At 45.1% G+C, this 27,567-nt stretch overlaps 1 protein-coding gene and 3 non-coding genes across 4 annotated transcripts in view; all 4 read right to left on the bottom strand.

The window, feature by feature from the left end:
- Positions 1-805: 805 nt before the first annotated feature.
- LOC142583704 (phospholipid-transporting ATPase ABCA3-like) overlaps positions 806-27,567 on the bottom strand; it is a 63,941-nt gene continuing 37,179 nt past the window's right edge. Inside the window, exons 5-6 of the mRNA XM_075694190.1 lie at positions 5,779-6,051; positions 806-1,096 (exon numbers count right to left, since the gene is read on the bottom strand). Of these exons, the coding sequence (XP_075550305.1) occupies positions 806-1,096; positions 5,779-6,051 (564 nt within the window). The remainder of the gene's footprint in view (positions 1,097-5,778; positions 6,052-27,567) is intronic.
- On the bottom strand, positions 11,747-11,818 carry TRNAT-CGU (transfer RNA threonine (anticodon CGU)). Its single transcript has one exon. It is a non-coding gene; the product is annotated as a tRNA-Thr (tRNA).
- On the bottom strand, positions 12,482-12,553 carry TRNAT-UGU (transfer RNA threonine (anticodon UGU)). Its single transcript has one exon. It is a non-coding gene; the product is annotated as a tRNA-Thr (tRNA).
- On the bottom strand, positions 25,338-25,409 carry TRNAT-UGU (transfer RNA threonine (anticodon UGU)). The gene has a single exon. It is a non-coding gene; the product is annotated as a tRNA-Thr (tRNA).

Here is a 27,567-nt window from a genome sequence, read left to right as displayed (position 1 = left end):
TGAGGAGCAGGAGTAGGTCCTGCGTGGACAGATGCTGTCGGAATCCGAACATGGTGTGCGGTAAGTGTCCGTTGTCCTCGCGGTATGTTGTTAACCGGTCGTGCACCATGTGCTCGAGGAGTTTGCCCGCTCAAGATGTGAGGAAATGTGACCTAGGTTTTCGATGCGAAGGGGTTTGTTGGGTTTGGGAATCATGGTGACCTCCGAATGCTTCCAGGCTGCTGGTAGGTCCCCTTTTCCCAGCAGTCGTTGTATACTGTAGCAGTGCTGTAGTGGCAGATTGCGGGAGGCTGCCTAAGAGCTTATGAGTTATTCTGTCCTTGCCGGGACTGATGTTTCTTGTGAGTTTGGCTAATGCTGCGTGGAGCTCTGCCGGAGTGAATGGTCGATCGAGATCTGGGTTTGGTGCACCGCCGTACGTCTTTCTGCTCGCTGATGAAGTGGGCTGGTCGGTGCTAATTTTTGCTGAAGCTCACGAAGGAGATCATCCTCCGATCCAGCATGATTGTGGATCAGTCTGTGCAGATCTTGCCTCTGTTGTGTTTTGGTGCGATCGGTAGCTAAGAGAACGCGTAGGAGATGCCAGGTTTTCTTGGTGCTGAGCGTCCCTTGTATGCTGTCACAAAAGGCGTGCCAGTTTTGCCTGCTAAGTTGCTCCGCGTAATCTTGGGACTGTATGGTGAGAAGGGCGATTGGTTGCTTAAGTTCTATTGAGCTTTTGTCTCTTCCACCTCTTCAGGAGGCTTCTTTTGGCCTCCCAGAGATGAAGGAGATGCGGGTCGACTGCGGGGGTGTTGGTGCTTCGCTAATTGCTCTTGGTGTTGTTTTCTGCGGTGGTGAGAAGGACCTTGAGCCAATGGTAGATGTCGTCGATTGTTGTGTTGCCGCTGAGGTTGTCTCTGAAGGACTTCCAGTCTGTTAGTCCAGCAACCCCAGTATTGGTTGGTTTCCGGTTATGCGCGATGTCAAGTTGGATAATGTCGTGGTCGCTTCCGAGCGTCTCCGAGAGTCGACTCCACTCGGCCCAGTCGACGTTTGCTACGAACGTAAGGTCCGGATTTGTGTCCCTGGAGACACTCTTCCCGACTCTCGTGGCCTGCAATAGGTCGTTCCAGAGGGTTAGCCTGTGGTGTTGAGCAGTGTCGTGCACTCGCGCTCCCTTCTTGGTGGCGTTTGGATAAGCCCATGCTGTATGTGGGACGTTGAAATCTCCGATTATAACAACTTGATGGCCTTTCGTGCGTTTCCTCAGTTCATGGACAAAGTGGTCGAATTCCGGATGTTGATCACGAGGAGGGCTATATATGCTGGCGATAAAGAGACTTTGCTGCGTTTTTCTGTCGGGTATGATCTCCACTAGGGTGTGCTCGATGGGGATGTCTTCTAGTTCGTGTTCCTGCGTTGTGAGAGTTTTCTTAGTAAGGATGGCTGTGCGATGAGTTTGTGCATGAGCGATGTATCCTTGAAGTCGGAAGTTATGGGCATTGGTTTCCTGTAGGGCAATTACATCAGGGTGGTCCTGTTTGACGAGTTCTTGTAGGTTTGCATACCGGGGACGGAAGGATCGACAGTTCCATTGCCAGATGCGCAGAGTATTTTGCGGGCTCTTTGTTGTGGTTTTTAGTGTCGCCATCATGAGGATCTTCAGCTTCACAGGCAACTTCATGGTTGGGTGAGATCGAGCGGGAGGCATTGCGACTGTTCGCGCGAGCCTTCTTTCTACCCTGCTCGGTCGTGTTGAGAAGGCTTTCGAAGTAGGACTTGGTGACATAATTGTTCTTTGCGTGGGCTATGAAATTGTTGACCTGGGCTGTTAGGCCGGTAACCTGGCTTGTGAGAGTGGCCACTTGATTTTCGAGGGCGCTCACTTGGGTGTTAAGGGTCGCAATCTTCTCGACGACAGGCCTGGTGATGTTTTCAATCAGGGCAAGGATGTTCTTTGTGAAGACGTCCTCGAAAGCCTGGAGGTGCTTTGAACTCTAGCTTCGATAGCGGAATCAACTGCCTCCGTGGTTAGCGCTGTAAATGATTGCTTGCTTCCATGTTCATATTCTTTGCATCTTTGGAATAGTCTGTCTATGAGACTGTTGATTTTGTAGCTTGCTCTCGAGGGCTCTTACGGCTACCGCTTCTTCCGATTCTACGCTGGCACTGTCCGAGCTACCGGCCACTTCAGCGTAATTCAGGCGTTTTCGGGAACGCGATCGCGATCTTGATCGTGAACTTGACGTGGGTCTGTTATTCCTTGCGGTGCTACTGCAGGCGTTACTTGAGTTGGCGGCGCATCCATTGGCAGCACCTAGTTCAGGGAACTCATTGAGGTTGGAGCTCCATCGACGGTCTCGCTCTTGGATCCTATTTTGCCATTGCTGTCTTACTTGGTGAGGCGGTAAGTTGGGCTTGAGCTTTTTCTTGCATTCTTTCCCAGCCGTTTCGTGTCCTTCTCCGCAAATCTTGCACGTGGGATGGGAGTCACGGTTCGGGGGTTGGTTTGTTTCGCCACATTTGCAGCAGAAATTTGGGGTTGGTTTTGGGCAAACGTCTTGACGATGTCCGAGGTTGCCACAGGTTCGGCAATACTTAACTGATTCGCTGTAGGGCTTGCATCGGTAGTCGCCGCTGTGATAAATGATGTTGTAGGGGACGTGTGGGCCCTCAAAATAGATGAGCGCCGCCGTGGACTGTCCGAGCATGCGGGCGTTGAGGACTGTATAGCGTGCTGGGACTCGAATTCCATCCATTAGTTCCGCACTGCAAGTCCCAGGCGTGATAACGCAGATAACACCTTTGCTGACATCTTCGGGTAGACGAGAGTTGGCTTTTACGTTGTAAATGTTGCCTCCGAGCTGTATGTTAGTGACCTTGGCTAAGTTTTGAGCGTAGTTCTTGTTTGCTGTACTTGCAATGATGAGGTTTTCTTCTTTTTGCATTTGTACTCGCACGTTGTCATGGAATCCTTTTTGCAATATTCCGCTGGATCTTCCGACTGCGTGAGTGACTGCGACGAATAACCATTTGGCAAGTTCAAGGCCAGCTTGTGGGCGGTAGACAATCTTGATGTCGTCCAAAGGTAGCGGTGGCATTCTGGATTTGCGCGGCGGTGGCGGCATGGCTGGCTGTTGTGTGGATTGGGTGACTGTGGGGGCTTTGATGCGCGTGATTTCCTTCTTGCCTTTCCTTTCCCATGCCAGCCATAGGTCGTTGAGGTGTATGGTTCTGCCGCTGTTTTTATCGTAGGTCCAAGATTGCGCGACGTCGGCTTCTTCCGCTGAGTCTGTATGCATGGCGCTTGTTTCTTCTTGTCGTTCGCTGGACGTCGCGTCCGTCGCGGGTGTTTCTTGGCTCATCTAAAAGTCTGCTTGTCAGCCGTAGCGCCTGCGAGCGCCGAGCCTCCTCTTCGGCTGACAGTGCACGTGCAACGCACGTGCGGCAGCGAGCTCTGTCGGCCTCCTTTCACGCGCGCCGTGTGCCTGTTGCACGTGCGACGGCGGTTCTCCCCAGCGGGCCGGTGGGGTCTCGCGCCGCGTTAGGCTTAGCAAGGCACGGGATGGTCGGTGATGATGAAGCTCAAAATCTTCACCAAAACGCACTCACATTTAAAGTAGGTGGTATCCGCTGGTTCCTTGCAGCTTGCCGATTCTGTCGGTGCAAAATGAAAGGGGTGAGTGGCCTTTCTGTAGAAATGAGCGCAAGACGCAGGAGCCCATGTGAGGCACGTCAGTACTCCACGGCCCCCTAGCGGAGATTCAGGCTTTGTAAACACATACAAATAGTTTATGAGCCGATCACACCAAGAATGCTGCGCTTTATATTAGATGTCAACTGGAGTTGAGTCTGGCTGTTATATTATATTTTAAAAATGGCAGTTTTAAGGTAACTTTCTTTAAGCCGCTTGCACATTAGTGCTAATGAAAGCTAATAAAACGCGAACAGGACAGTTGAAACGCTTTAACGAATTTCTTGGGTCCCAAAAGTGTGTACTTTGTAATTGTGCACCTTATATGTGTTAAATGAGCTTTCAAACTTTCAAACACAGGAATGACAATTTCATTCGTCTAATCAACGTAACATTTGATTCAATTTATTGTACAACATATGATATGTGCTGTGCCAATGTTACAGTCCTGGGCCACTACCTTGTACACGTTCGAAAAGCCGACGTTCGATTTCGCCTTCCGCGATTGGACTAGATTGGCCTAGGCCGCGATATCGGCGCAGACTGGACAATCGCGCGAGACGAAATCGAACGTCGTCTTCTCGAACGTGTACAAGATAGCGGCCCAGCACTCTAGCTGCAGCTCATCTTCGAACTGCAACACGTCTTAACGCGATGCAAACAGCCGCGATGAGACGGGAGAGAGGGCACCACAGGAGATAGCATCTCGGTTGCGCATGCCTTGCGCCGCCTGGCAACTGCGGGGACGGTCTGCTTTATCTGAACTGGTTGTCTACTTCTTTCGTGTAGCGTAAATCACAAATAATCTATTCCCTATAATCGCCGTATTCTTCTCGTTCATTGTCGTGTGTGGTAGCCTGCGCGGCCAGGCTGCTTGTACACTTAAAAAGTAACGTTATCGCGTTAGTGGCACGAGCATCGAGTGATAATATTGTCTCGCGCGCGGCACTTGCGGTTTGTCTCCTGAAGCGACCCGGGAAGAAATTCAATATAAATCAGGAAAAAATGGAAGAATAGTACAGTACAAGATTCATGGGTTTCATTATAGATACGATATCAGAGCATAAGTTTAGTTACAAGTTGAATTACTGATGTGTGTGCAATAATTAAAATATAGCTAGCTAGCTAGATAGCTAGTTAACCATTACTCAAGTCGTTTCCCGGCGAACTTGAATCCCTCGGTAGTCTACGGTCTAATGGGTGGACCATGGGACTGCCATGGAGAGGGAACAGAGTACGAAAGCAACCGTGCGGCCAACTTCGGTCACGAAGGTATCACATAGGGCGTGTGCTGTTCTTCGATGAACCTTGTTCACCGCACCTTTGCTCAGTGGGAATGTGCCACTTAGTATGCGCAGCTTTCATGTACGTCGGCCCTCCAACTTCGGTCACTGGATACGTGCTGATCTTCGTGATGCTCTTTCACGCCACCTTGGACCTCTTTCTAGCAAACTTGGGTAACTGGTTATCTACCGCTGTTCAATGACAAGAAATATACTTTAAAATTTCGCCAATACTGGGAGGAATCAAACGCGCCTCATGTGTATTCAGACAATTTAGTGTAAATGACAATTAGGCACCGCCCCGCACGCGTTTCGTGGCGGCGCCGCTAGATGGCACAGCACGTTCTGTGAGAAGCATGCACGCGCCATACATGATGAGTTTTCGCTGTGAAAATACAATGTATCGCTAGACTGCTTCAATGCCAATCGCGCATCAGCATCAAAATACATCGCGACATAGATATCGCCTGATTTTGTTACGCACAGCCATATGAAGCCAAAAGGTAATGGAGACAAGGAAAGCATAATGTAAATTATTGCTTCTTTTATTTGAAATTCAAAAGTCATAAGGCAAGGGTAACCGAAAGCGGAGGCATAAACTACTTGCTGCTAGTGAGAGCTGCCCACACTCTCTGCATGAATGAGTGCGTTGCTGTAAAAATTAACCTACAGCAGCGGCTGTTCATTCTTGTACGTTTGTGCGGCCAATGTTCTGCGTTATCGTTACAAGTACCCGCATGGCCATTCAAAGTTTAGGCAAAAGTCTGAACTATCCGTAATTTCAATTCAGGATGAAACATTTATAAGAAAAGGCATCACCTGGGAGAAGTAGTGCAGGTTCTCGTTGACAGTCATGTAGGGAAAGAGCATGCAGGTCTGTGGTAGAAAGCCAATGTGGCGCCTAGCCGTGCCAGGTGATTGGCGCACGCTGTGCTGGCACACGAAGACGTCACCTCCGGATGGCGCTTCATAGCCGACGACGATATTAGCCAGAGTCGACTTACCGCTGCCGTTGGGGCCCAACAGTGCCAAGGCTTGGCCCTCGTAGACGCGCAGCCGGACGTTGTTCAATACGAGACGGCGCCCGAGGACCTGAGGACACAGAGTACCACCGTTTGCCAATGGTTGTAATATGTAACATTTCCCTTTGCAGCAGGCGAGTACACCATTTTCTTGTTTTGTTTTCGAACTAAAATATTGATTGGACGACGAATAGCTAGTATGGTACCGATCTCTTTAAGACTGTTGCACGCCATTCCGGACTCAAGTCCGTCCCATTGTCTTCGGTAGGGCTCTCGGTTACCACCAATGTAGTGTGAAAGCTTTCCAGCACTGTCGTAGGTGCTTTGTACGAATGAGAAAAACTTCAAATAATTAGATTAGTGGCTTGTACCAGCACTCCCTTTCAGATGCGGTGCTCTTATCATCATAAATGTCATCTCAGTTTTTTCCCTTCTGCGAAACAAAGCACCTGCTCTCTGTTTGTGGCGTTAATAGTAGAAGACCAGCTAAGGTCCCCTAATATTCACAGTGCGTCAGCACCATCTACTTGAGATTGCCAGTTCAACCTAGTTTTCTCCTCAAGAAGCCATTAGTGTTGAAAAGCAGCGTGAGACACCCTAGACGTTGCAGCCAAGATAACTGGCGTGAGGAACGAAAGCACAATTTGGACGAATAAGGCAAGCCTTTGCTTTGTATTTGAACGGTGACTGCGGCTCACCTCGCGTAGCTTGGTACAATGACAGTGTTTTGCAAAGGGAACCGCGACAGTCACTGTTATTGCGAAAAGCTCGAGGAATTGTGGCTCATTTGGCAAGGCATGCTCAATGTAACCTTGTCTATAGCAACCGACGTACAGTAGAGGACACAAATGCACATGTGATCAGATTACGCCCATGCTGCAAACAAATGTGCTGGGAGCTGTGCTTTGATACACATGTGCTGCCATAACAGAAAGTACATGGGGTCTCAAATCAAGTGTCTCACACCAAATCAAATCAAGCTAAATATGCACTCGCTTTGATTCTCCCACTGCGAGCTTGTTTGAGCCACCGTACATGTAAGTAGGAGAAAACCGCTCATTAAACTGTCCAGATATACCCACCTCTAACACTGTTACCACATTTATTTGAGCATACTGTTGTAGATTAACAACGCTTAATTTTGTTGGCCGCGTAATCGCAGGCAGAATCTTCGACATAACAACTCAAATACCTGAGGCAATCAAGTTGGCGCGACGTGACAATATGTGTGCAAGTGTACCATTGATTTTCCACACCAACAATAGCAAATTTGAAAATGAAAATCTCGTTTGATATTTGGTGGAATAATCTGTACTTTATGGCAATGTTATTAGAAAACAACATTGCGTGTGCCCGTCTTTCGTTTCTGACAAACTCCATACAGTGTTCTTTTTTTACTCTGCAACCTAATGAATTCCACAGAAGCCTTACACTACTTACGCTACCCGACCACATGGTCGGTTCCTTTTCGAGAACATACCGTGACCGTAATAGTAGTGACCTTCAAATAAATAGATTAATAAACGACTTGATATCCACAATGATAGATACATCCTGTAAGACGAAACGAAGCCTGAAGTTGTATTACTCTAGTTCTTTATAAAGATGTGTTACAATTTGGTTTACTGTGTGACGTTGCAGTTCTTGTTTCTGATCTCTGTAGGTATTTTTTAGTCCTGCTGTTGTGATCGCTATCAATCACAGTATTACTTTTGTATTTATTTGTTTTACGCTTATCATGTCCTTGTGGTTCATGTGTTCACTGTAAGCCTATTTAGAACTGTCTTCCAGCTTACGCCTGGTTACATAGGTCTCGCCAAGCTATCGTTAGACAAACGTTTTGTTGCGTAAATTTGAATTGGCACGGAATGCAGAAATAGAAGTGAAACGAAATTTGGAGAAATGTACTCTTTCTGGGAATAAAGTAAGTTGGAAGGACGCGCCGGCAGTGCTTCATTTTGCACTGCGAGTGCAATCAGCACAACGCGCTACATTAAAATTCCGCGCTCCACTGTTTTAGCTACACGTGCTAGCAGGATTTACGCAGCTGAAGCTCCCAGTTCTGAACGGGCAGCTTGCTACGTCATGCGTTTGCTGGTGCGTTATCACGTAGTTGTTACATTCACAACACCCCATTGGACGCTTTATGAGAAGAAGTAGCTTGGCTTTGAATATCGAGCGAAATCTACAGGTAATCTTACAGAAACAGGTAGTAAATACTCAGGTGTCCCTGACACACCCTTTTTAATGCAAGGACTTAAAGCCCCGCCAAAGCGAACACATTGGAGCACATGTAGTTTAGCTTTCTTTAGGAATTATTGTTTTGTGAAATCAGTGACATACATGAACTAGTCAATTGCTAACCGGTTATAGTTTAAAAGAGTTCGAGCAAGCATTAAAACGGCTGCAGGATACTAGCTTTACAGAAAGCATGCACCTCTTTTTTGTATACCCGGGAACTTCAATTTTACTGGTATGTTTGACCCGTTACAAGCTTCATCTTTATCATTAGTGATTTCTTAGGAGGCGCTACCTTTGTCACGTTGTCCACATATATTCCTGGTGGCTCAGAAGGTCGGTGCTCGCTTGGCTCGAACAGCTCGTGCTCGGGATCGGGAACTTGCCACGGTGTCCGGCGTTTAGATGACTGCAGGCACGCGCACGCTATTATGTAAAATTTCCCGTCAGCACATCAAGTCACGAGGGAGTGTTCATGCAGGTAGTAGTACGCAATAATGCCAGCTGCTATCCACGCGCTGCCAAGCGATGTCGGCTAGCTCCATCGCGTCCTTGTATGCTAGGTTATAAGTTACTAGGAAGCGCGTTCCAGCGCAGAATTATTGCTTACAACCCAAGTAGGGTATCTGTAACAACGTGATCAACATGACTGAACTCTGGATAATCACTGAAGAAGAGAACTGTAGCTTCACTGTACAATATTATAAATCATTACGTAACATAGGCCTATATTCACTGAAACAGATAGCTCGACTGAACGAGATTATATTTCGGAAGAGTAAGCCATCTTGCTTCAGTCATTCGTGAGCGTTAATATAAAACAAAACCTTTGACGCACCGTATTATACCCTAATAGTCAGTGATAACATTTGCTTTGCACTTTCTTTTGAGTCCGTCAAGCTGTTTGCATGCGCTTTCTGTGATAACTTGGTCGGTTCTCATTTCCTGAACCAATATCCCGCATACTGCGACCCTCGTTTATCTGTTTGTGCGTGCTCACGTGATTTGATTGCTTGTTATAAAAGTGATATAAAAGCACGTAACAGACACAGCGATGAACAAAAGCAAGTCTCGCGACAATCAGTGGTACATACGGGGGACACAATATCAAACGGAAGAACCCTTTCGATAAGGTAGCCCTTGTGGGGTGAAGACGCTTCGAATTGCAAACATGCCACTGGGTAGAGTGATGTACTGAATAAATCAGGTCAACAAGACCTCGCCTTTTAAGCACTTCTTTAATGAAATGCGCGGATCACTCACGTATAAGCATGCATCAATATGTTGATTTCAACGATTTCGGTAATTTTTCACTCAATCTTTTATTGTTTTGTCCTAGAATAATTATGTTCATACGCAGTGCAGTGTACAACTACGCAAGCCTTCGGTAGTTCAGCGGAAAATTTCCGATGCATACTTTTAGTCGATTGTCTTCCTGCGGCGCAATTTTGAGCTAGACTTCAAAATTTGTAACAAACCGCATTCAATCTTTACCTGTTGGACTCTCGATAGCCCCCCAAAATGATCCCAGATTTGGCTATAAAACTGAGAATTTATAACCTGCTATCTCTTCTTATTTCTTTTCTCTTTCTGCTCTAAATTGCGGATTTCACGTGCCCATGATTTTGCTAGCCAACTACACTGCGGCTAGCCAGAAAGAAAGTATCCTTTTTCAATTTGCCACCATGATGACAACAGCAACGGCAATCAATCAACCAATCAACTATGTAATCAATATGCTCAGCAACACCCCTGTGGACTGGGTGCAGGAAAAAAGAAACACAAGGAAGATAAAAATGTCGAACAACTACGACAAAGGCTTATGCTGACAGTAGTAATACTAATAATAATTCTATTATTAATAATATAGTGCAGGAATTTCCTGTTCGTAAACGTATCACGCAATACCGGCTCGCCGGAGCCGTGTCATCTTTACCTTGCAGTGTTTGCACCGGCTTATAAGTTCCAACATGCATCAATAATGCAGTTGGAGTAGCATGTACTCTAGCTGAAGTGTCACAAGATGGCTGCAATAGCGCCGCAGCGCGGAACTGCTGCATTCGTTTGACGTATACCAGAATATGTTGACCTACTGGATAAACCTATCCGATAATTAGATACCCGGCGTGGCTGTGGTTATTCGCTCCGTGGCTATGGCGTTGAAATTTTACCACAAGGTCCCATGTTCGAATCCCGGCTGCGCGTGTCGCAGTCCGATGTTGGCGGAAATAAACAAAAGAAAGTCATACACCATGACTCGCGTGCGTATTAAAGAGTTCTGAATAAGCTCGTAGCCCCAGAATGCGACGTATTTCCTCGTGATGGCGGGTTAACCGAAACAATATATATATATATATATATATATATATATATATATATATAGTTTGCACTCTGCATGAAAAGTTCGTGATGCCGCAATATTTTCATTCCACTCTTATCGAAAGCCAACATATACGGCAATAATAGAATCTTGCCGTCACCTCGCGTTTAGCGGCATGAACGCCGTAGGTATAGCCATAGTAGGTGGCACATCAGGTAGTCCTTTCGTTCTACCTTCAGATATCACACTGACGTTGACTGCAGTAGGTTCAGAACTCTCATAGACAAGAAATGGAATACGTTCTTTCTTAAGAGGAAGCTTTAGCTCGGGTGCTCCTACCTAATACATGTAAAAGGAGAATTCGTTTTTATCAGCAACCACTGCACGAAATTTGGCGAGGTGTGTTGCATTTAAAATAACAAATTAACATCTACTGACTGTTGGTTACGAATTTGTGAGTTCGGTCGTTAGTTTTTTATTAAAAAGTGTCGAAAATCGAAACTCTTAAGAAAGCGAAATTACCAAGTTTACAATGTAACTCCACAATGAAACATGATATCACAATCCCGTGTATTGCGTATATTAGTTCATCTAATGCGGAAAAAATTGATATGTTACATATGAATCTTGAAAAATACAGTAATATAGAAATACAGCTTTTGCGGAACCCTTGCAAACAATGTAACTAAATCATATAAGATAGAAGATCACATATCAAATTTGTCCGTTTTAAATGTTCTAACAGCTGCCGTTGACAGAGCTGCGTTATCTGTACTTGATCCAGAGCTATTATTCTATAAAATTCGTGCTTCTATTATTGAACTTTCGAATTTTTGGAAATATCTTTAACAAATTCAGGCCCTAAATCGAAATTCCGCTTGCAGCAGTGACTAGAATTGAACTTTTTCTTTGAAATGCAACACATTTCATTAAAATCGGTCCAGGGGTTATTTTAGAAAACCGTTTTTGCGCTTTAGATGTATTTGAATTGTCCGCGTCGGAGTTGGGCCCGAGCTAAAGCTTCCTCTTAACTATTTATCGCGCATTTACCATCTGCATCACCATGTGTCGTTATATCTTGCATATAGACAATGTCCCGGTTAAGGGAACGGAATCTTACATTTTTTTTGTCGGCACTGCCTGCAGAAAATAACCGATATGGTAGTCGAAGAAACAAAAAAGAATACTGCCGTTGATAGAAAAGTAATGCCGGCAGTGAGGATTGAACTCACGACCGCTGGTTTACGAGACCAGCGCTCTGCCACTGAGCTATGGTGGCGACGAAGGAAAAATCGACAACGTTGCATGATTTTTAGCGAAGCGACACAATTAACCGCACAGGAAATGAAAATATATTCAGCAGAAATACGCGTACGTACAAATTGCTGGCTCGCACAGTAACCGGCCCATTAAGAACAGATATAGAACAAGTGAAGAAAAAGAACTGAAGAAAAAGAAGACGGGGGCAGTTCTCATTGCAGGCCAATAGAGAAGCGTTTTTTTCTTGCAAATAGCAGTAACAAACAGAGGTGGTGCCTGCAAACAGAGGCAAGTAAGTGTATTATTTTTTTTTCCTGCAATCGCGGAACACGTCATTCCGTGCAAAGTACACTTCATTAGAAAGAGGTGACTGGCAAATTATTTATGAGAAAGGAATGATAAAAAACTGAGGAGCTATTGAAAAATGCGGCACATTAATTTCTAGTGCAAAATGGCTGATTGTATTGTCGGTTATTCAAAATAAATATTCGTTGTAAGTGCCCAAATGCGAGACGTATATTGAAGAGGTGCCGATAGAGCTTTCTGTTCAAATAAAGCATTCTCAAAGCTTGTGTACTTGAGTCGTCAGATATCGAAGCGCAGCTTCCGAATAAACAAAGAAAGCAAGAAAATTGCAACGGATTAAAAGAAAATCGCCGAGAGAGAAAAAAAAGAACTACACAGCCGCCAGTGAGGATCGAACTCACGACCGCTGGTTTACAAGACCAGCGCTCTGCCACTGAGCTATAGCGGCGACGAAGCCTAGGCCTGTTAAGACGCTAGCCATTAGGGAAGGCATATGTGTTTGATCGTCGCAATTGCGTGAAACCCTGACGTTAGTGTCATAAGTATGTATATTATACGTTTCACGAACAATGGTGACAACGGCCCACTGTTCCCTTGCAATATAATGCTGGGAGAAGACCACACTCAAATGAACTTGGGCTGCCCATGGTTTCTAGCACAGCCTTAACTTGTTACCATTCTTTTTTTCACTAGTTTTTCTTTGTTTGTTTGTTTCGATATTTGCAACCATACATTACGCTTTATGAAGGGACAGGATCAACGTATGTAATTTGTCTTTATTGGGGAGCATAGTTTCAACGTTCTAACAAGCTTTCAGTAGGGAGCTTTAGAATAGCGTTTGCAACCAAACGTAAACGCATTACGTACGAAAAGAAAAATCGTTGTCCTTACTGCGCATACTCCGAAGATCACTGGGTTTCTGGTAGTTTGCGTGCGCCCTGATAACGTACCTTGTCAGGCAAATTTAACGTTCGTAATCCCTATATACGGACGCAAAGAAATAGCGTTGTAAGAAACTGCACCCATGCATGGTTCCCGCTACAGTGGGAATTCAGTGATGGCCACACTCTCGCTCTCGCTCATCGCCACCAACCATTAAAATGAGCTGTCACTTCCTCTAAACTCATCGGAAACGTTCTTTATAAACGCTTAGCACGTACGATTTCTCAAGTCGTTTGTCAATTGCAGCATCTGTAGGCCTAGCGAGATGCGTTTGCTTAGAAACGACAGGACGGTTGCTAATGGAAAGACTTGGCTTGGATACGATTAGCTCGAGGCACCACGTCTTCTACAGTTTTCCATACTTTTGCGCTGTAATATGTTAAACTAAAGCTCCTAAAGGGACGAGCACTATAACGTCTCGCAAAGATGTTTGCCTCTAACATAAGGCGACAAACGGTATTCCAAAAATATACACATAAAAAAGTGGACGCAATATTTTAACACAATAGAACGCCGTTTTGTGGTTGTCCAGAAAGATATTAAACACCTACTCGTATCGCTGATCTGTTGTGGAAGAGCTAGCTCCACTATCTTTTCAGGAGGGCGCCGAGTGACTTAGTGATAACCACTGTGATAGGCATCATGGCATTGCGCCAAGTACCGAGATAAAGAAAAGACACGTAGCGAATGCTTCGTACTAGGGCCGATGCAGCTATACTGAGTGTTGCTCTTGGCTAAACAATGCAAAGTATTTTTTATGGGGAACACACACACGCACGCACAGGCACACACACACACACACACACACACACACACACACACACACACACACACACACACACACACACACGCGCACGCACGCACACGCGCGCACACACATACACACACAAAGCGCTGTCCTATCTATATCCCTACCATTCTTCTTCAGCTAGTCTGCGTCGCTTGCAGATATTAGCAGAAAGAAAAGTGTCGATGACAATATTGTAATTCACCTAGAACATTGTTTAAATTTCATGATGCTTAAAGGTTGCCCAAATTACCTATTACCTTTGTAGTTGCTCACTCAAGCGTGCATGTTTCAAATACGAAATTGAAGCTGAGGAGTATTTAATATACATCTGCTTATCAGAAATACTAGTACTAGCACCACTTTTAGAATATTCGTTACAAAAATCCGTTAAAAATCCCCGCCGTACGATTCTGCATTTCCCCGAACTCTTAGACGCACGCCCTTTCGTAATGTTCTCAGAACCGCGAATGCAGTTCGTAGCAAAATTATGGTAGCATATCTGAAAGGTGGTGCCAGTCTTAAAATTTCTGCTACGTCGATGTCACATAGGAACAGTGTGGCTAACCGTGAAATTTGGGAATTCAGTAGATTAAAATGGTCCTTTTCGAAGTGATCGATAAGCTGCTGCACTGTAAATAAGCTGATACGCTACTGCATTGTAAATGAGTAGACCTTATGTTGTATGTCGCGTTTTCATTTTCTTTAGCTGTGGAAGTACGACCGATCGCAAGCATGTACTCGAGGCTCGGTGGCGCAGTACAAAAATCATTGATCATTCCTTCGGCTCTTCTGGGGAGACAAAGCCCAATGCTATAATGCGTCCATACATATTGCCGCTACACATACTGTCCCTGAAATAATTGGACACGTGTGCGTGTATCCGTATGCATGCGAGCGTGTGCGCGCGCAAGAGTCTCTGTACCCATCTGCGCACGCGTGTTTGTGCGTGTCGCGTCGAATTCGTGACGGAAGGTGATTGCTCCGAGCTCACAGGTAGGCATGAAGGGCAACGTAGTAAAGTACTCCTCATTTCTGTTTGTTTGGTGCCACTTGAACACCGGCCTCCAGATCTCGCGGGTCCACTCAGATGAGAGCAGCAGTCGCCCAAGTCGTGCCGGCTAAGCACAGTTTATACAGGCTATATATTTTCGACAGATGTAGCAGTAATGCCGGGCAGATCGTGGAGGAGTGGGGCAGTCTTAAATATTTTAACACCATTTCAGCAGCGCGGTGAAGAAAACTCGCCAGTCATACCGCTACCATGCATGTAATTTCCTTGGTAATTTTCCGCCGCTAAAATGTACAAGCCCCGGTCAGTGGAAAATTGGCTTTTTAAATACGCAAATTAACCATCCAACAGTCACTTACGTTCTGCTACAGGTCTGATACTATCGCGTTAACCAACTGGTTCCTGAATTATGGCAAAAAAATAGTTTATAAAGGGAAGGTAGACGTTAGATGTACGTAGAGTAAACACCGCTAAATCGCAGAACGAAGAGAGGGATACAGACCACAGCGCTGATCGACTAACAACAAAGTGTATTTATTTTTAAAATCTCCATACACAGGGTGCGGCAGGTATTTGAGAACAGACATTTCGTGACCCCCATTCTCTAGGTACATAATAGCTGCAAATGCTTTATTGCTGAAGGTAACCATGGCAGAACTTCACCTTACTCAGAAAATGAAGAGGCACGCAGTTATCGTGTCCTTGGCTGCAGGACAACGTGATTCAGAGATCGCAATATTCTTGAAGGTTGCCCGATCATTCGTGTTCAAAGTTCGGAAAGATCTGGAGGCTGCCAAGGGTCATGTGGACGTTGTTTAACAAAGGAAACGACATTGTCACTGTTTTGACATTCCTATGACACTTGAATTCATTAGTCGCGTCCAAGGTATCATTTATGAAGACCCTGGCAAGTATATAAGGGCTCTCGCCAAGGAGGTGGAGGTTGACGAGGCCACTGTGAGACGTGTGGTTCGTGAGGCCCTTCACTACAAGTCTTATCCTATGCGGAGAGGGCAGTTCTTCTCTGAGAAAACCTAGAAGAACCGCCTGACCAGAGGTAACCGTCTCCTTACCAAACTGAAACACCTTGAGGAACATGGCATGTTGGGGTTTTTCTCCGATGAAAAAAGCTTCGTCCGAGGACCAGTACTGAACCACAGAAATGATCGCTGGCTGTGCAAAGGCCTCGAGGATGTTCCAACTGTCATGTGCACAAAATTCCCAGCATCAGTGATGGTCCTAGGTGTCGTGAGCAGTGAAGGGGACGTGATGCCTTCACATTTTTAGTCTGCAGGGTGCCAGAGTTAACGCTGTTGCCTAAACTGAGGTATTGAACAGGGTTCTGAAGCCCTGGATTTCTGCTGTACCACGTGAGAGGCAGTATGTTTCCCACTCTGCACCATCCCACACAGCCCATAACACGCAACAATAGATGGACGAAAACCTCCACGACCACGTTACTCCAAGCACGTGGTCTCTCAGCTCACCAGATCTCAATCCAATGGACTACTACGTATGGGGCGTAGTTGAGAGGGAGTCAAATTGGCACCCACACAACACCCTTGAGGCTCTCAGGGGAGCTACTGTCGATGCAATGGCGAATGTTCCAAAAACACGCCTCATCACAGCCTGCGGTCGTTTTCGTTAATGTGTGGAGTCTGTGATTGCTGATCTCGGTGATTTTATTTAATGATGACATTACTGCATGCATGGCAACCTGTACAAAACGTTAAATACGAATAAATTATCTGTATCCAGTATCTGTGTCTGTTTGCGTGTGGGCGTGATTATGTTCTCAAATACGTGCCGCACCCGGTATATACTCCACCGCTATCTGAAAGCAATTAATTTCTACTACATAAAGCTTTGAGATTGCCATAAGGTCTATATACGCCGACCCAAAGAATGAAGACACTCGGTTGTTAGCGCTGTAGTCTGTGTCCCTCTCTTCGTCCTGTTGTTTAGAGCTGTTTACTGCTCGTAATCTTGAACCAACCAGCCGAAATGCGTACTCTTCTGAATTTAAAGGTAACGCTAGCACATCATATGAAAAGTCCATTCTTTTATAGTTAAAGAAAGTGAGCCGGAAAGTGTTATACCTTGCATTGATAATCAGCACATCACGCCATGAGGCAATGTTCATGCAAGAAGTAGTGCGCAATAATGCCAGCTGCTATCCAGGCGCTCACAAGCGGTATCGGCAGGGTCCATCGCGTCCTTGTATGCTAGGTTATAGGTTATAAGGAAACGCGTTCCAGCGCACAATTATTGCTTACACGGCAAGTAAGGTATCTGCAACAACGTGATCAACATGTCTGAACACTGGATAATCATTGAAGGAGATAACTGTAGCTTCACTGTGCCATCTTATAAATAATTACATAACATACGCCTATATTAACAGAAACAGATATCTCGTCTGATCGAGGTTATATTTCGCAAAAATAAGCCGTGTTGCTGCCGTCATTCGTGAGCATCAATATAAAAGAAAACATTTGACGCACCGTATTATACGCTGATAGCCAGTGTTAACACTTGCTTTGTACTTTCTTTTGACTCAGTCAAGCTGTTTGCATGCGCATTCTGTGATAGATTGGACTGTTCTCATTTCCTGCACCAGTATCCAGCACAGTGCGAACATACTTTATCTTTTTGTGCGTGCTCATGTGATTTGATTGCTTGAAATAAAAGTGGCAGAACACGTAACAGATACAGTGTCGAACAAAAGAAAGTCTCGCGACTATCAGCGGTACACACGGGGGACACAATATCAAACGCAAGCACCTTTACGATAACGTAGCCATTGTGGGGTGAAGACGCTTGTAATTGCAAACATGCCACTGGGTAGAGTGACGTGCTGAAAAGATCAGGTGAAAAAGGCATCGCCTTTCACACACAAATGCACGAATCACTCACGTAAAAGCCTGCATTATTCTGTTGATTTCAACGACTTCAGTAATTATTCACTCACTCTTTCATTGTCTTGTGCTGGAATAATTATGTTCGTACGCAGTGCAGTGTACAACAACTACGAAAGCCTTCGGTAGTCAAGCGCGAAACTTCCAATGCACAGTTCTAGGCGATTGTGTTCCTGCATTACAATATTGAGCTTGACATAATTTGGAACAAACAGCATTGAGTCTTTACCTGGGGGACTCTCAAAAACGTCCTGAAATTATTCCACGTTTGGCTACGAAACTGAAAATTTATAACCTGCTATGTGTCCTTACGTCTTTTCTTTTTCTGCTCTAAGAAGTTGCTTTCATGTGTCGACGATTTCGCTAGTCAACTACAGTGTGGCTAGCCAGAATGAAAGTATCCTTTTCTCAAATTACAACCGCAATGACAACAGTAACGGCAATCAATCAATCAATCAATCAATCAATCAATCAATCAATCAATCAATCAATCAATCATGTATTCAATATGCCGAGCTACAACCCGGTGGTCTGGGTGCTGGTGCAGAGAAAAAAGAAACACAAAGAAGTAAAAATGTAGAACAACTGTGACTAACACTTATGCTGACAGTGATAATACTAAAATTAATACTAATAATAATAATAATAATATAGTGCAGGAATTTCCCGCTCGTAAACGTATTACGGAAGACCGTCTCGCCTGAGCAGTGTAATCTTTGCCGTGCAGTGTTTGCACCAGCTTAAAAGTTCGCACATGCATCAACAACGCAGCTGCAGTAGCATTTACTGTAACTGAAGTGTCGCAAGATGGCGAAAATAGCGGTGCGGTGCGCAACTCCTGCATTCGTTTGACGCATACCAGAATATGTTGACCGGCTGGATATACCTATCCGATAATTAAATAGCCGGCGTCGCCATCGTTATCCGCTCCATGGCTATGGCGTTCAAATTTTACTAAAAGGTTCCATATTCGAATCCAGGCAGCACGTGCTGCAGTTCGATGTTGGCGGAATAAACAAAAAAGGTCATACAACATGACTCGTGTGCATATTAAAGAGTTCTGATAACCTCGTAGCCCCAGAATACCAAATGCGGCGTCATTCCTCGTAATATTGGGTTAACACAAAAAAATATATTTTTATTGCAACGTGCTCGAAAAGTTCACGATGACGCAGTATTTTTCTTCCACTCTTATCAAAAGCCAACACATGCAGCAATAATAAAAACTTGCAGCCACCTCGCGTTTAGCGGCACGAACGCCATAGTTGCAGCCAAAGTAAATGGCTCGTCAGGTAGCGCTTTCGGTCTACCTTCAGACATCAAACTGACGCGGGCTGCAGTAGGTTCAGAAGTGTCATAAACAGCAAACGAAATATGTTCTACTTTAAGAGGAAGCTTTAGCTCAGGTCATCATCATCAGCCTGGTTACGCTCACTGCAGGGCAAAGGCCTCTCCCATACTTCTCCAACTAGCCTGGTCATGTAATAATTGTGGCCATGTTGTCCCTGCAAACTTCTTAATGCCATCCGCCCAACTAACTTTCTGCCGGCCCCTGCTACGCTTCCCTTCCTTTGGAATCCAGTCCGTAACCCTTAATGACCATCGGTTATCTTCCCCCCTTATTACATGTCCTGCCCATGCCAATTTGTTTTTATTGATTTCAACTAAGGTGTCATTAACCCTCGTTTGTTCCCTCCCCCAATCCGCTCTTTTCTTATCCCTTAACGTTACACCTATCATTCTTCGTTCCAAAGCTCGTTGCGTCGTCCTCAATTTAAGCAGAACCCCTTACGTAAAGGCGGAACCACATGGCGCGATTTCAGGCGCGATTGACGCGCGGATGGTGGGACGCGCGTGATTTTGACGCGTGCCCAGCATGATCCGTCACGAAATCGCGCCGCCGCGTGCTGCGGCTCGGAGTAGAAAAAAACGCGTCGCGCGGCGCGTCCACCAAACAGAGTTCAGGTAAGTCACGTGGCATTTGGTCACGTGGCATTCTGGTTCTTTTTTTTTTGCCACCAGATGGCCCTGCTCTCTGCGCATCTCGACGGAACCTCCGTGGCGGAATATTTTTTTTTTTCTCCGCAGAACTGGCGCGCGCGTCAAGGAAAACTGTGCTACCGTGATTTCGTTCGCGCATCGTGTTGGTTCGCGCAAGTGTTCACCTAAAATGAACAAAGAAACCTTCAACGAGGTCCTAATAACTAAAGTGGAGAAGCGTCGCGTCTCATCGCTAATACTGGCAAGACAATTTGCTAATAATATTACCAGTGTATGGTGCTCGCTCTCTTCTCAACCAGGCAGGCCGCACCCACATATACCTCCTGACCCGCATTTTTCTTGCTTCAGTATCAGCATTCCCCTTAATAGTAGCAATCGCCTCTTCTGCTCGTTAGTAAGCGGCCGACACTCCTTTTTATATGTGAAGTTGTAAACAAGCAGCGGCTTCTCAGCATGCCGAAGGTACATAGTCGCAGTTTCGCACACAATATTGCTGTTTGAAATTAAGCTTGATAAATACACTTCGGAAAGAAATGTCGCTGTCTGATTACACTCAGATTATTTTTATTCTTGTGTTCTGTAAGCTTAAGGGCATATTATATATGCGGTAACAGAGACAATACATGTCGTTGAGAGTTATGTTGCCTGACAACCCGGAAAACGCGGCGCGAAAGCGCCACTCCTTTTTTTCGCACGGGTGCTCGCGCGTCGGCGGCAACGTGGGCGTTTGCCGCCCGTCGCGTTTTTCGCTCGCGAAAAACTCGCCATGCGGTTCCAATTTAAGCCTCCAGGTTTCTGCACAGTAGGTGAGTACTGGTAATACACAGCTGCTACACAATTTTCTCTTGAGGGATATTGGCATCCTGCTGTTCGTAATTTAAGAATGCTTGCCAAACGCACCCCAGCCCATTCTTATTCTTCTGATTATTTCAGTCTCATGATCCGGATCCGTGGTCACTACCTGCCCTAAGTAGATGTATTCGCTTACCACTTCCAGTGCCTCGCTACCTATCTTAAACTGCTGTTCTCTTCCTAAGCTGTTAAACATTACTTTAGTTTTCTGCAGAATAATTCTTTGACCCACCCTTCTGCTTTGCCTCTCCAGGTCAGTGAGCATGCATTGCAATTGCTCTCCTGAGTTACTAAACAAGGCAATATCATCAACGAATCGCAAGTTCCTAATGTATTCTCCATCAACTTTTATCCCCAATGCTTTCAACTCCAGGTCTCTTAATACACGCTGTGAATAGCATTGGAGAGATTGTATCTCCCTGTCTGACGCCTTTATTTATTGGGATTTCGTTGCTTTCTTAACGGAGGACTACGGTGGCTGTGGAGCCGCTATAGATATTTTTAGGGTTAGCGTCCGGCACCACGTGTTGAAAGGAATATCAACGGACCATCTCACCCTGCCTCGTCAAAATGAGGCGTCATTTCGCCTGCTATTGTTGGCGTCCCGCTCCACGTGCAGAAAGAACTTCCTCTCACCCGACCTTCTTCCACCACGTCTCGTCGAAATGAAGCGTGACTTTCTAGTTTGCCACGACCATTTCGAGTGTCTGCCAGTCTGCCGGAAGCCCGGCAGTGTACAGGCCTCTTTTGTGTGTGTATGTATGTGTGGGTGTGCGAGTTTAGAGAGACCCTTTTCTCGACTCGGACCTAGAGAACTTCCACGAAACCGCAACGCCCAGAAGAGGCGGACAGGCGTCTACAATTCCAGGAGGCGGGACGACCTCTTCCTTTCAGCAGGCTCGGTATAACCAGAGGAGGAGGAGGCCTCTTTCAGTGCCGGTCACATGACGTCGACGCAAGCAAGATCCCGCCCAGGATTGTAGAGAGCCTATTTAAGGGGCTTCAAAATGTACTTTTGAACACTTGATGCTCTTCTCATTTTCGTTCATCTACCTTTGAATAAACCGTGCAAATTTCGCACTAGAAATCGTCTCCCCTTGCTTGGTCGCCAAGGTCTACCGGATGCCTGCAGCCCGCCGACAACGCCACCCTACCCAATAAGTAACGTCGGTCGAGCTTCGATAGGCAGGCGCCGATACTACTCCACAGCAGTACGATACGCTACCCAGGAGTACGCAACAATATCTTTCAGTAATTTTACATATGGCTCGTCTACACCCTGATTCCGTACTGCCTCCATGACTTCTAAAGTTTCGACTGAATCAAACGCTTTTTCGCAATCAATGAAAGCTATATGTAAGGGTTGGTTATGTTCCGCACATTTCTCTGTCACCTGATCGATAGTGTGAATATGGTCTATTGTTGAGTAGCCTTTACGGAATCCCGCCCGTCCTTTGGTTAACAGAAGTCTAAGGTGTTCCTGATTCTATTTGCGATTACCTTAGTAAATAATTTGTAGGCAACGAACAGTAAGGTGATCGGTCTCTAATTTTTCAAGTCTTTGGCGTCCCGGTTCTTGTGGATTAGGATCATGTTAGCGTTCTTCCAAGATTCTGGTACGCTCCAGGTCATGAGGCATTGTGTATATAGGGTGGCCAGTCGTTCTAGAACAATGTTCCGACCATCCTTCAACAAATCTGCTGTTACCTGATCCTCCCCAGCTGCCTTCCCCCTTTGAGTAGCTCCCAAGGCGTTCATTACTTCTTCCGGCGTTACTTGTGGGATTTAAAATTCCTCTAGACTGTTCTCTCTCACATTATCGTCGTGGATGCTACGGGTACAGTATAAATCTCTACAGAACTTTTGAGCCACTTGAACTATCTCATCCACATTACTAATGATATTACCGGCTTTGTCACTAAACGTATACGTCTAATTCTTGCTTATTCCTAGTTTCTTGTTCACTGCTTTTTTGCTTCACCCGTCCTGAGAGCATGTTCAATTCTATCCATATTATAGTTCCTTATGTCAGCTGTCTTACGCTTGTTCATTAACTTAGAAAGTTCTGCCAGTTCTATTCTAGCTGTAGGGTTAGAGGCTTTCATACATTGGCTTTTCTTGATCAGATCTTTCGTCTCCTGCGATAGCTTACTGGTATCCTGTGTAACGGAGTTACTACCGACTTCTATTGAACACTCCTTAATGATGCCCATAAGATTGTCGTTTATTGTTTTAACACTAAGGTCCTCTTCCTGAGTTAAAGCCGAATACCTGTTCTGCAGCTTCATCCGGAATTCCTCCAGTTTCCCTCTCACCGTTAACTCATTGATTGGCTTCTTATGTACCAGTTTCTTCCATTCCTTCCTCAAGTCTAGGCTAATTCGAGTTCTTACCATCCTATTATCACTGCAGCGCACCTTGCCGAGAATGTCCACGTCTTGTATGATGCCAGGGTTAGCGCAGAGTATGAAGTCTCTATCGTTTCTATTCTCGCTATTTGGGCTCCCCACGTCCACTTTCGTCTAACCCGCTTGCGGAAGAAGATATTCATTATCCGCATATTGTTCTGTTCTGCAAACTCTACTAAAAACTCTCCCCTGCTATTCCTAGAGCCTATGCCATACTCCGCCACTGACTGCTTCTTGCCTACCCTGGCATTGAAGTAGCCCATCAGTATAATGTATTGTGTTTTGAGTTTACCCATCGCCGATTCCACGTCTTCATAAAAGCTTTCGACTTCCTGGTTATCAGGACTGGATGTAGGGGCGTAGACCTGTATGACCTTCAATTTGTACCTCTTAAGTTTCACAACAAGACATGCCACCCTCTCGGTAGTGCTATAGAATTCCTGTATGTTATCAGCTATATCCTTATTAATCAAGAATCCGACTCCTAGTTCTCGTCTCTCCGCTAAGCCCCGGTGGCACAGGACGTGCCCGCGTTTTAGCATTGTGTATGCTTCTTTTGTCCTCCTAACCTCACTGAGCCCTATTATATCCCATTTGCTACCCTCTAATTCTTCCAGTAACACTGCTAGACTCGCCTCACTAGATGACCTTCTAACGTTAAACGTTGCCAGGTTCAGATTCCAATGGGTGCGTGTGCTCCTATCTAAATACATGTGAAAGGAGACTTCGTTTTTCTCAGCAACCACTACACCAAATTTGGCGAGATTTGTTGCATTTAAAAGACCAACTTAAAATCTAGTGACTGTGTGTTACGAATTTTTTATTTATGTCATCAGACTTTATTAAAAAGGAATTTTTCGCTTTCTCAATATTTTTAATAAAATAAAAAAAATTAGGAAAGCGAAACTACGAAGTTTTCAACGTAACTCAGCAATGAAACTTGATGTCACAGTTCTGTGAATTGCATCTAATAGTGCATCTAATGCGTACACAATTTATAGGTTACACATCAATTTCGAAAAATGCAGTACTGTGGAAATACAACTTTTGCGGCACCCTTGCACACAACGTAACGAAATTATGTGGGATATAAAATGACATATCAAATTTGTCCGCTTTGAATGTTCTAACAGATGCCGTTTACAGAACCGCGATATCTGTTCTTGATGCAGAGCTATTATTCTATAAATTTCGTGCTTCTATTTTTTGAACTTTCGAATTTTGTAAAATCTTTTTAACAAATTCAGGCCCTAAATCGAAATTCGGCTTGCAGCAGTCACTAGAATTGAACTTTCTCTCTGAAATGCAACATATTTCATTAAAATCGGTTCAGGGGTTATTTCAGAAAACCGTTTTGCGCTTTACATGTATTTCAATTGTCCGCGTCGGAGTTGGGCCCGAGCTAAAGCTTCCTCTGAACTATTTATCGCGCATTTACCATCTGCATCACCATGTGTCGTTATTCCTTGCATATAGACAATGACCTGGAGAAGGGAACGGAATTTTAAATTTTTTTGTCGGCACTGCCTGCAGAAAATAACCGATATGGTAGACGAAGAAAAAAAAAAGAATACTGCCGTTGATAGAAAAGTAATGCCGGCAGTGTGGATTGAACTCACGACCGCTGGTTTACGAGACCAGCGCTCCGCCACTGAGCTATGGTCGCGACGATGTAAGCGTCGACAACGTAGCGTGATATTTAGTGAAGCCACGAAATTAACCACAGGAAATAAAAATGTATTCAGCAGAAATACGCGTACGTACAACTTGCTGGCTCGCACAGTAACCGGCCCATTAAATACAGATATAGAGGAACTGAAGAAAACGAAGAGGGGAGCAGTTCTCATTGTGGGCTAATACATAACGCGTGTTTGCTTGCAAATAAAAGTAACAAAAAGGAGTTGCTCCCTGCAAACAGAGGCAAATAAGCGTATTATTTTTCTTCCCCGCAGTCGCTGAACACGTCATTCCGTACAAAGTAGAATTCATTAGAGAGAGGGGAATGAAAATTATTTATGAGAAAGGAATGATAAAAAACTGAGGAGTTATTGAATAATGCGCCACATTAACTTATAGTGCGAAATTGCTGAAGGCATTGCCGATTATTGAAAATAAATTTTTGTTGTGTGTGCCCAAATGCGACACGTATTTCAAAGAGGCGCCGATAGAGCTTTGTGTAAAAATAAGTCGTCGTCTGAGCATGTGTACTTGAATCGTCAAACGTCGATGCGCAGCTACGGAATAAAAAAAAAGGAAGAAAATTGCAACGGATTAAAAGAAAATTTCGGCAAGAAAAGAAAGAACAACTGCACAGCCGCCAGTGAGGATTGAACTCACGACCGCTGGTTTACAAGACCAGCGCTCTGCCACTGAGCTATAGCGGCGATGAAGCCTAACCCTGTTAAGACGCTAGGTAATGGGGAAGGCATATTTCTTTCAACATCGGAATCGCAGGAAATCGTGACGTTAGCGTGATACGTAAGCATGTAGTACGTAAGTATGTCTTGCGATAACGGTGACGACAGCCCACTGTTCGCCTGCAATACAATGCCGGGAGAAGACCCCACTAAAACAAACTTGGGCTGACCATGGTTTCTAGCACAGCCTTAACTTCTTACCGCTTTATTACTAGTTTTTCGCTTTTGTTTGTTTGTTTCGATATTTCAAAACCGTACATTACGCTTTATGGATGAAGAGGATCACCACATGTAATTTGTCTTTATTTGGGGGCGTACTTTCAACGTTCTCACAAGCTTTCAGTAGGGAGTCTTGGAATAGCGTTTGCGACCAAGCGTAAACACATTACGGACGTAAACAAATGACATTCTGCTCACTGCGCATGCTCCGAACGTTCCAGGGTTTCTGGTAATCTACGTGCGCTATGATAACGTACCTTTTCAGGCAAATTTAACGTTCGTAACGCCTATAAAGGCACGAAAAGAAATAGCGGTGTATAATATAGGACCCGTGACGCGGCGTGGTTGTTCAGTGGCTATGGTGTTGGGCTGCTGAGCACGAGGTCGCGGGATCGAATCCCGGCCACGGCGGCCGCATTTCGATGGGGGGCGAAATGCGAAAACACCCGTGTGCTTAGATTTAGGTGCACGTTAAAGAACCCCAGGTGGTCAAAATTTCCGGAGTCCTCCACTACGGCGTGCCTCATAATCAGAAAGTGGTTTTGGCACGTAAAACCCCAAATATTAATATAGGACCCGTGGTTTGCGCTATAGTACGAATTCGCATGATGGCCACATTGTGGCTCTCGCTGATCGCCACCAACTACTCAAATGAGCTTTCGCTTCCTCATCTGCAATGTTCTTTATGAACGCTTAGCACGTCCTATTTCTCAAGTCGTTTGTCAATTGCGGCATCTGCAGGCCTAGCGAGATGCGTTTGCTTAGAAACGACAGGATGATTGGTAATGGAATGTCTTGGCTTGTATACGTTGGGCACGAGGCACCCCGTTATGTACAGTCTTCCTATCTTTTAGGCTGTAATACTTTAAACTCAATGTCCTCAAGGGACGATGAACGAGACGTCTCGCAAAGATGCTTGCGTCTAACATAAGGCGACAAACAGTATTCCAAATCTATACAAACAACAAAAGTGGACGCAATATTTTAACACAATAGAACGCTGTTTTATGGTTGTCCAGATACATATTGAACATCTACTCAAATCGCTGGTCTGTCGTGGAAGAGCTAGCTCCACTATCTTTTCTGGAGGGCGCCGAGCGACTGAGTGATAACCACAGTGATAGGCATCATGGCATTGCGCCAAGTACCGAGATAAAAAAAAGACACGTACCGAATGCTTCTTACTAGGGCCGATGCAGCTATACTGAGTATTGCTTGGCTATAGTGAAACAATACCCAGTATTTTTTTAAGGGGAACGCACACACACACGCACACACACGAACACGCACGCACGCACGCACGCGCACGCGCACACACACACACACACACACACACACACACACACACACACGCGCACGCGCACGCACACACACACACACACACACACACACACACACACACACACACACACACACACACACACACACACACACACACACACACACACACACACACACACACACTCACACACACACACACACACACACACACACGCACACGCACACGCACGCACACACACACACACACACACACACAAAGCGCTGTCATATCTATATCCCTACCATGCTTATTGCGCTAGTCTGCGTCGCTTGCCGATATTAGCACAAAGAAAAATGTCGACGACAATATTGTAATTCACCTAGAAATTTGTTTAAATTACATGGTGCTTAAAGGTTGTCTAAATTACCAATTACCTTTTTCGTTGCTCACTTAAGGGCACATGTTTCAAGTGCGACACTGAAGCCGGGGCGTACTTAATATACATCTGCTTATCAGAAATCCTAAGACTACTACCACTTTTGGGATATTGGTTCCTAAAATCCGCTAAAGATCCCCGCGTACGATTTAGATGCATTTAGAAGTGATTTAGAACCCTTGGAAGCACGCGCTTACGAACTGTTCTCA

The sequence above is a fragment of the Dermacentor variabilis genome, chromosome 5, assembly GCF_050947875.1.
Source record: "Dermacentor variabilis isolate Ectoservices chromosome 5, ASM5094787v1, whole genome shotgun sequence".
Lineage (NCBI taxonomy): Eukaryota > Metazoa > Arthropoda > Arachnida > Ixodida > Ixodidae > Dermacentor > Dermacentor variabilis.
Note: the sequence above shows the minus strand (reverse complement) of the source record. Positions and strands in the feature narration are given on the sequence as shown.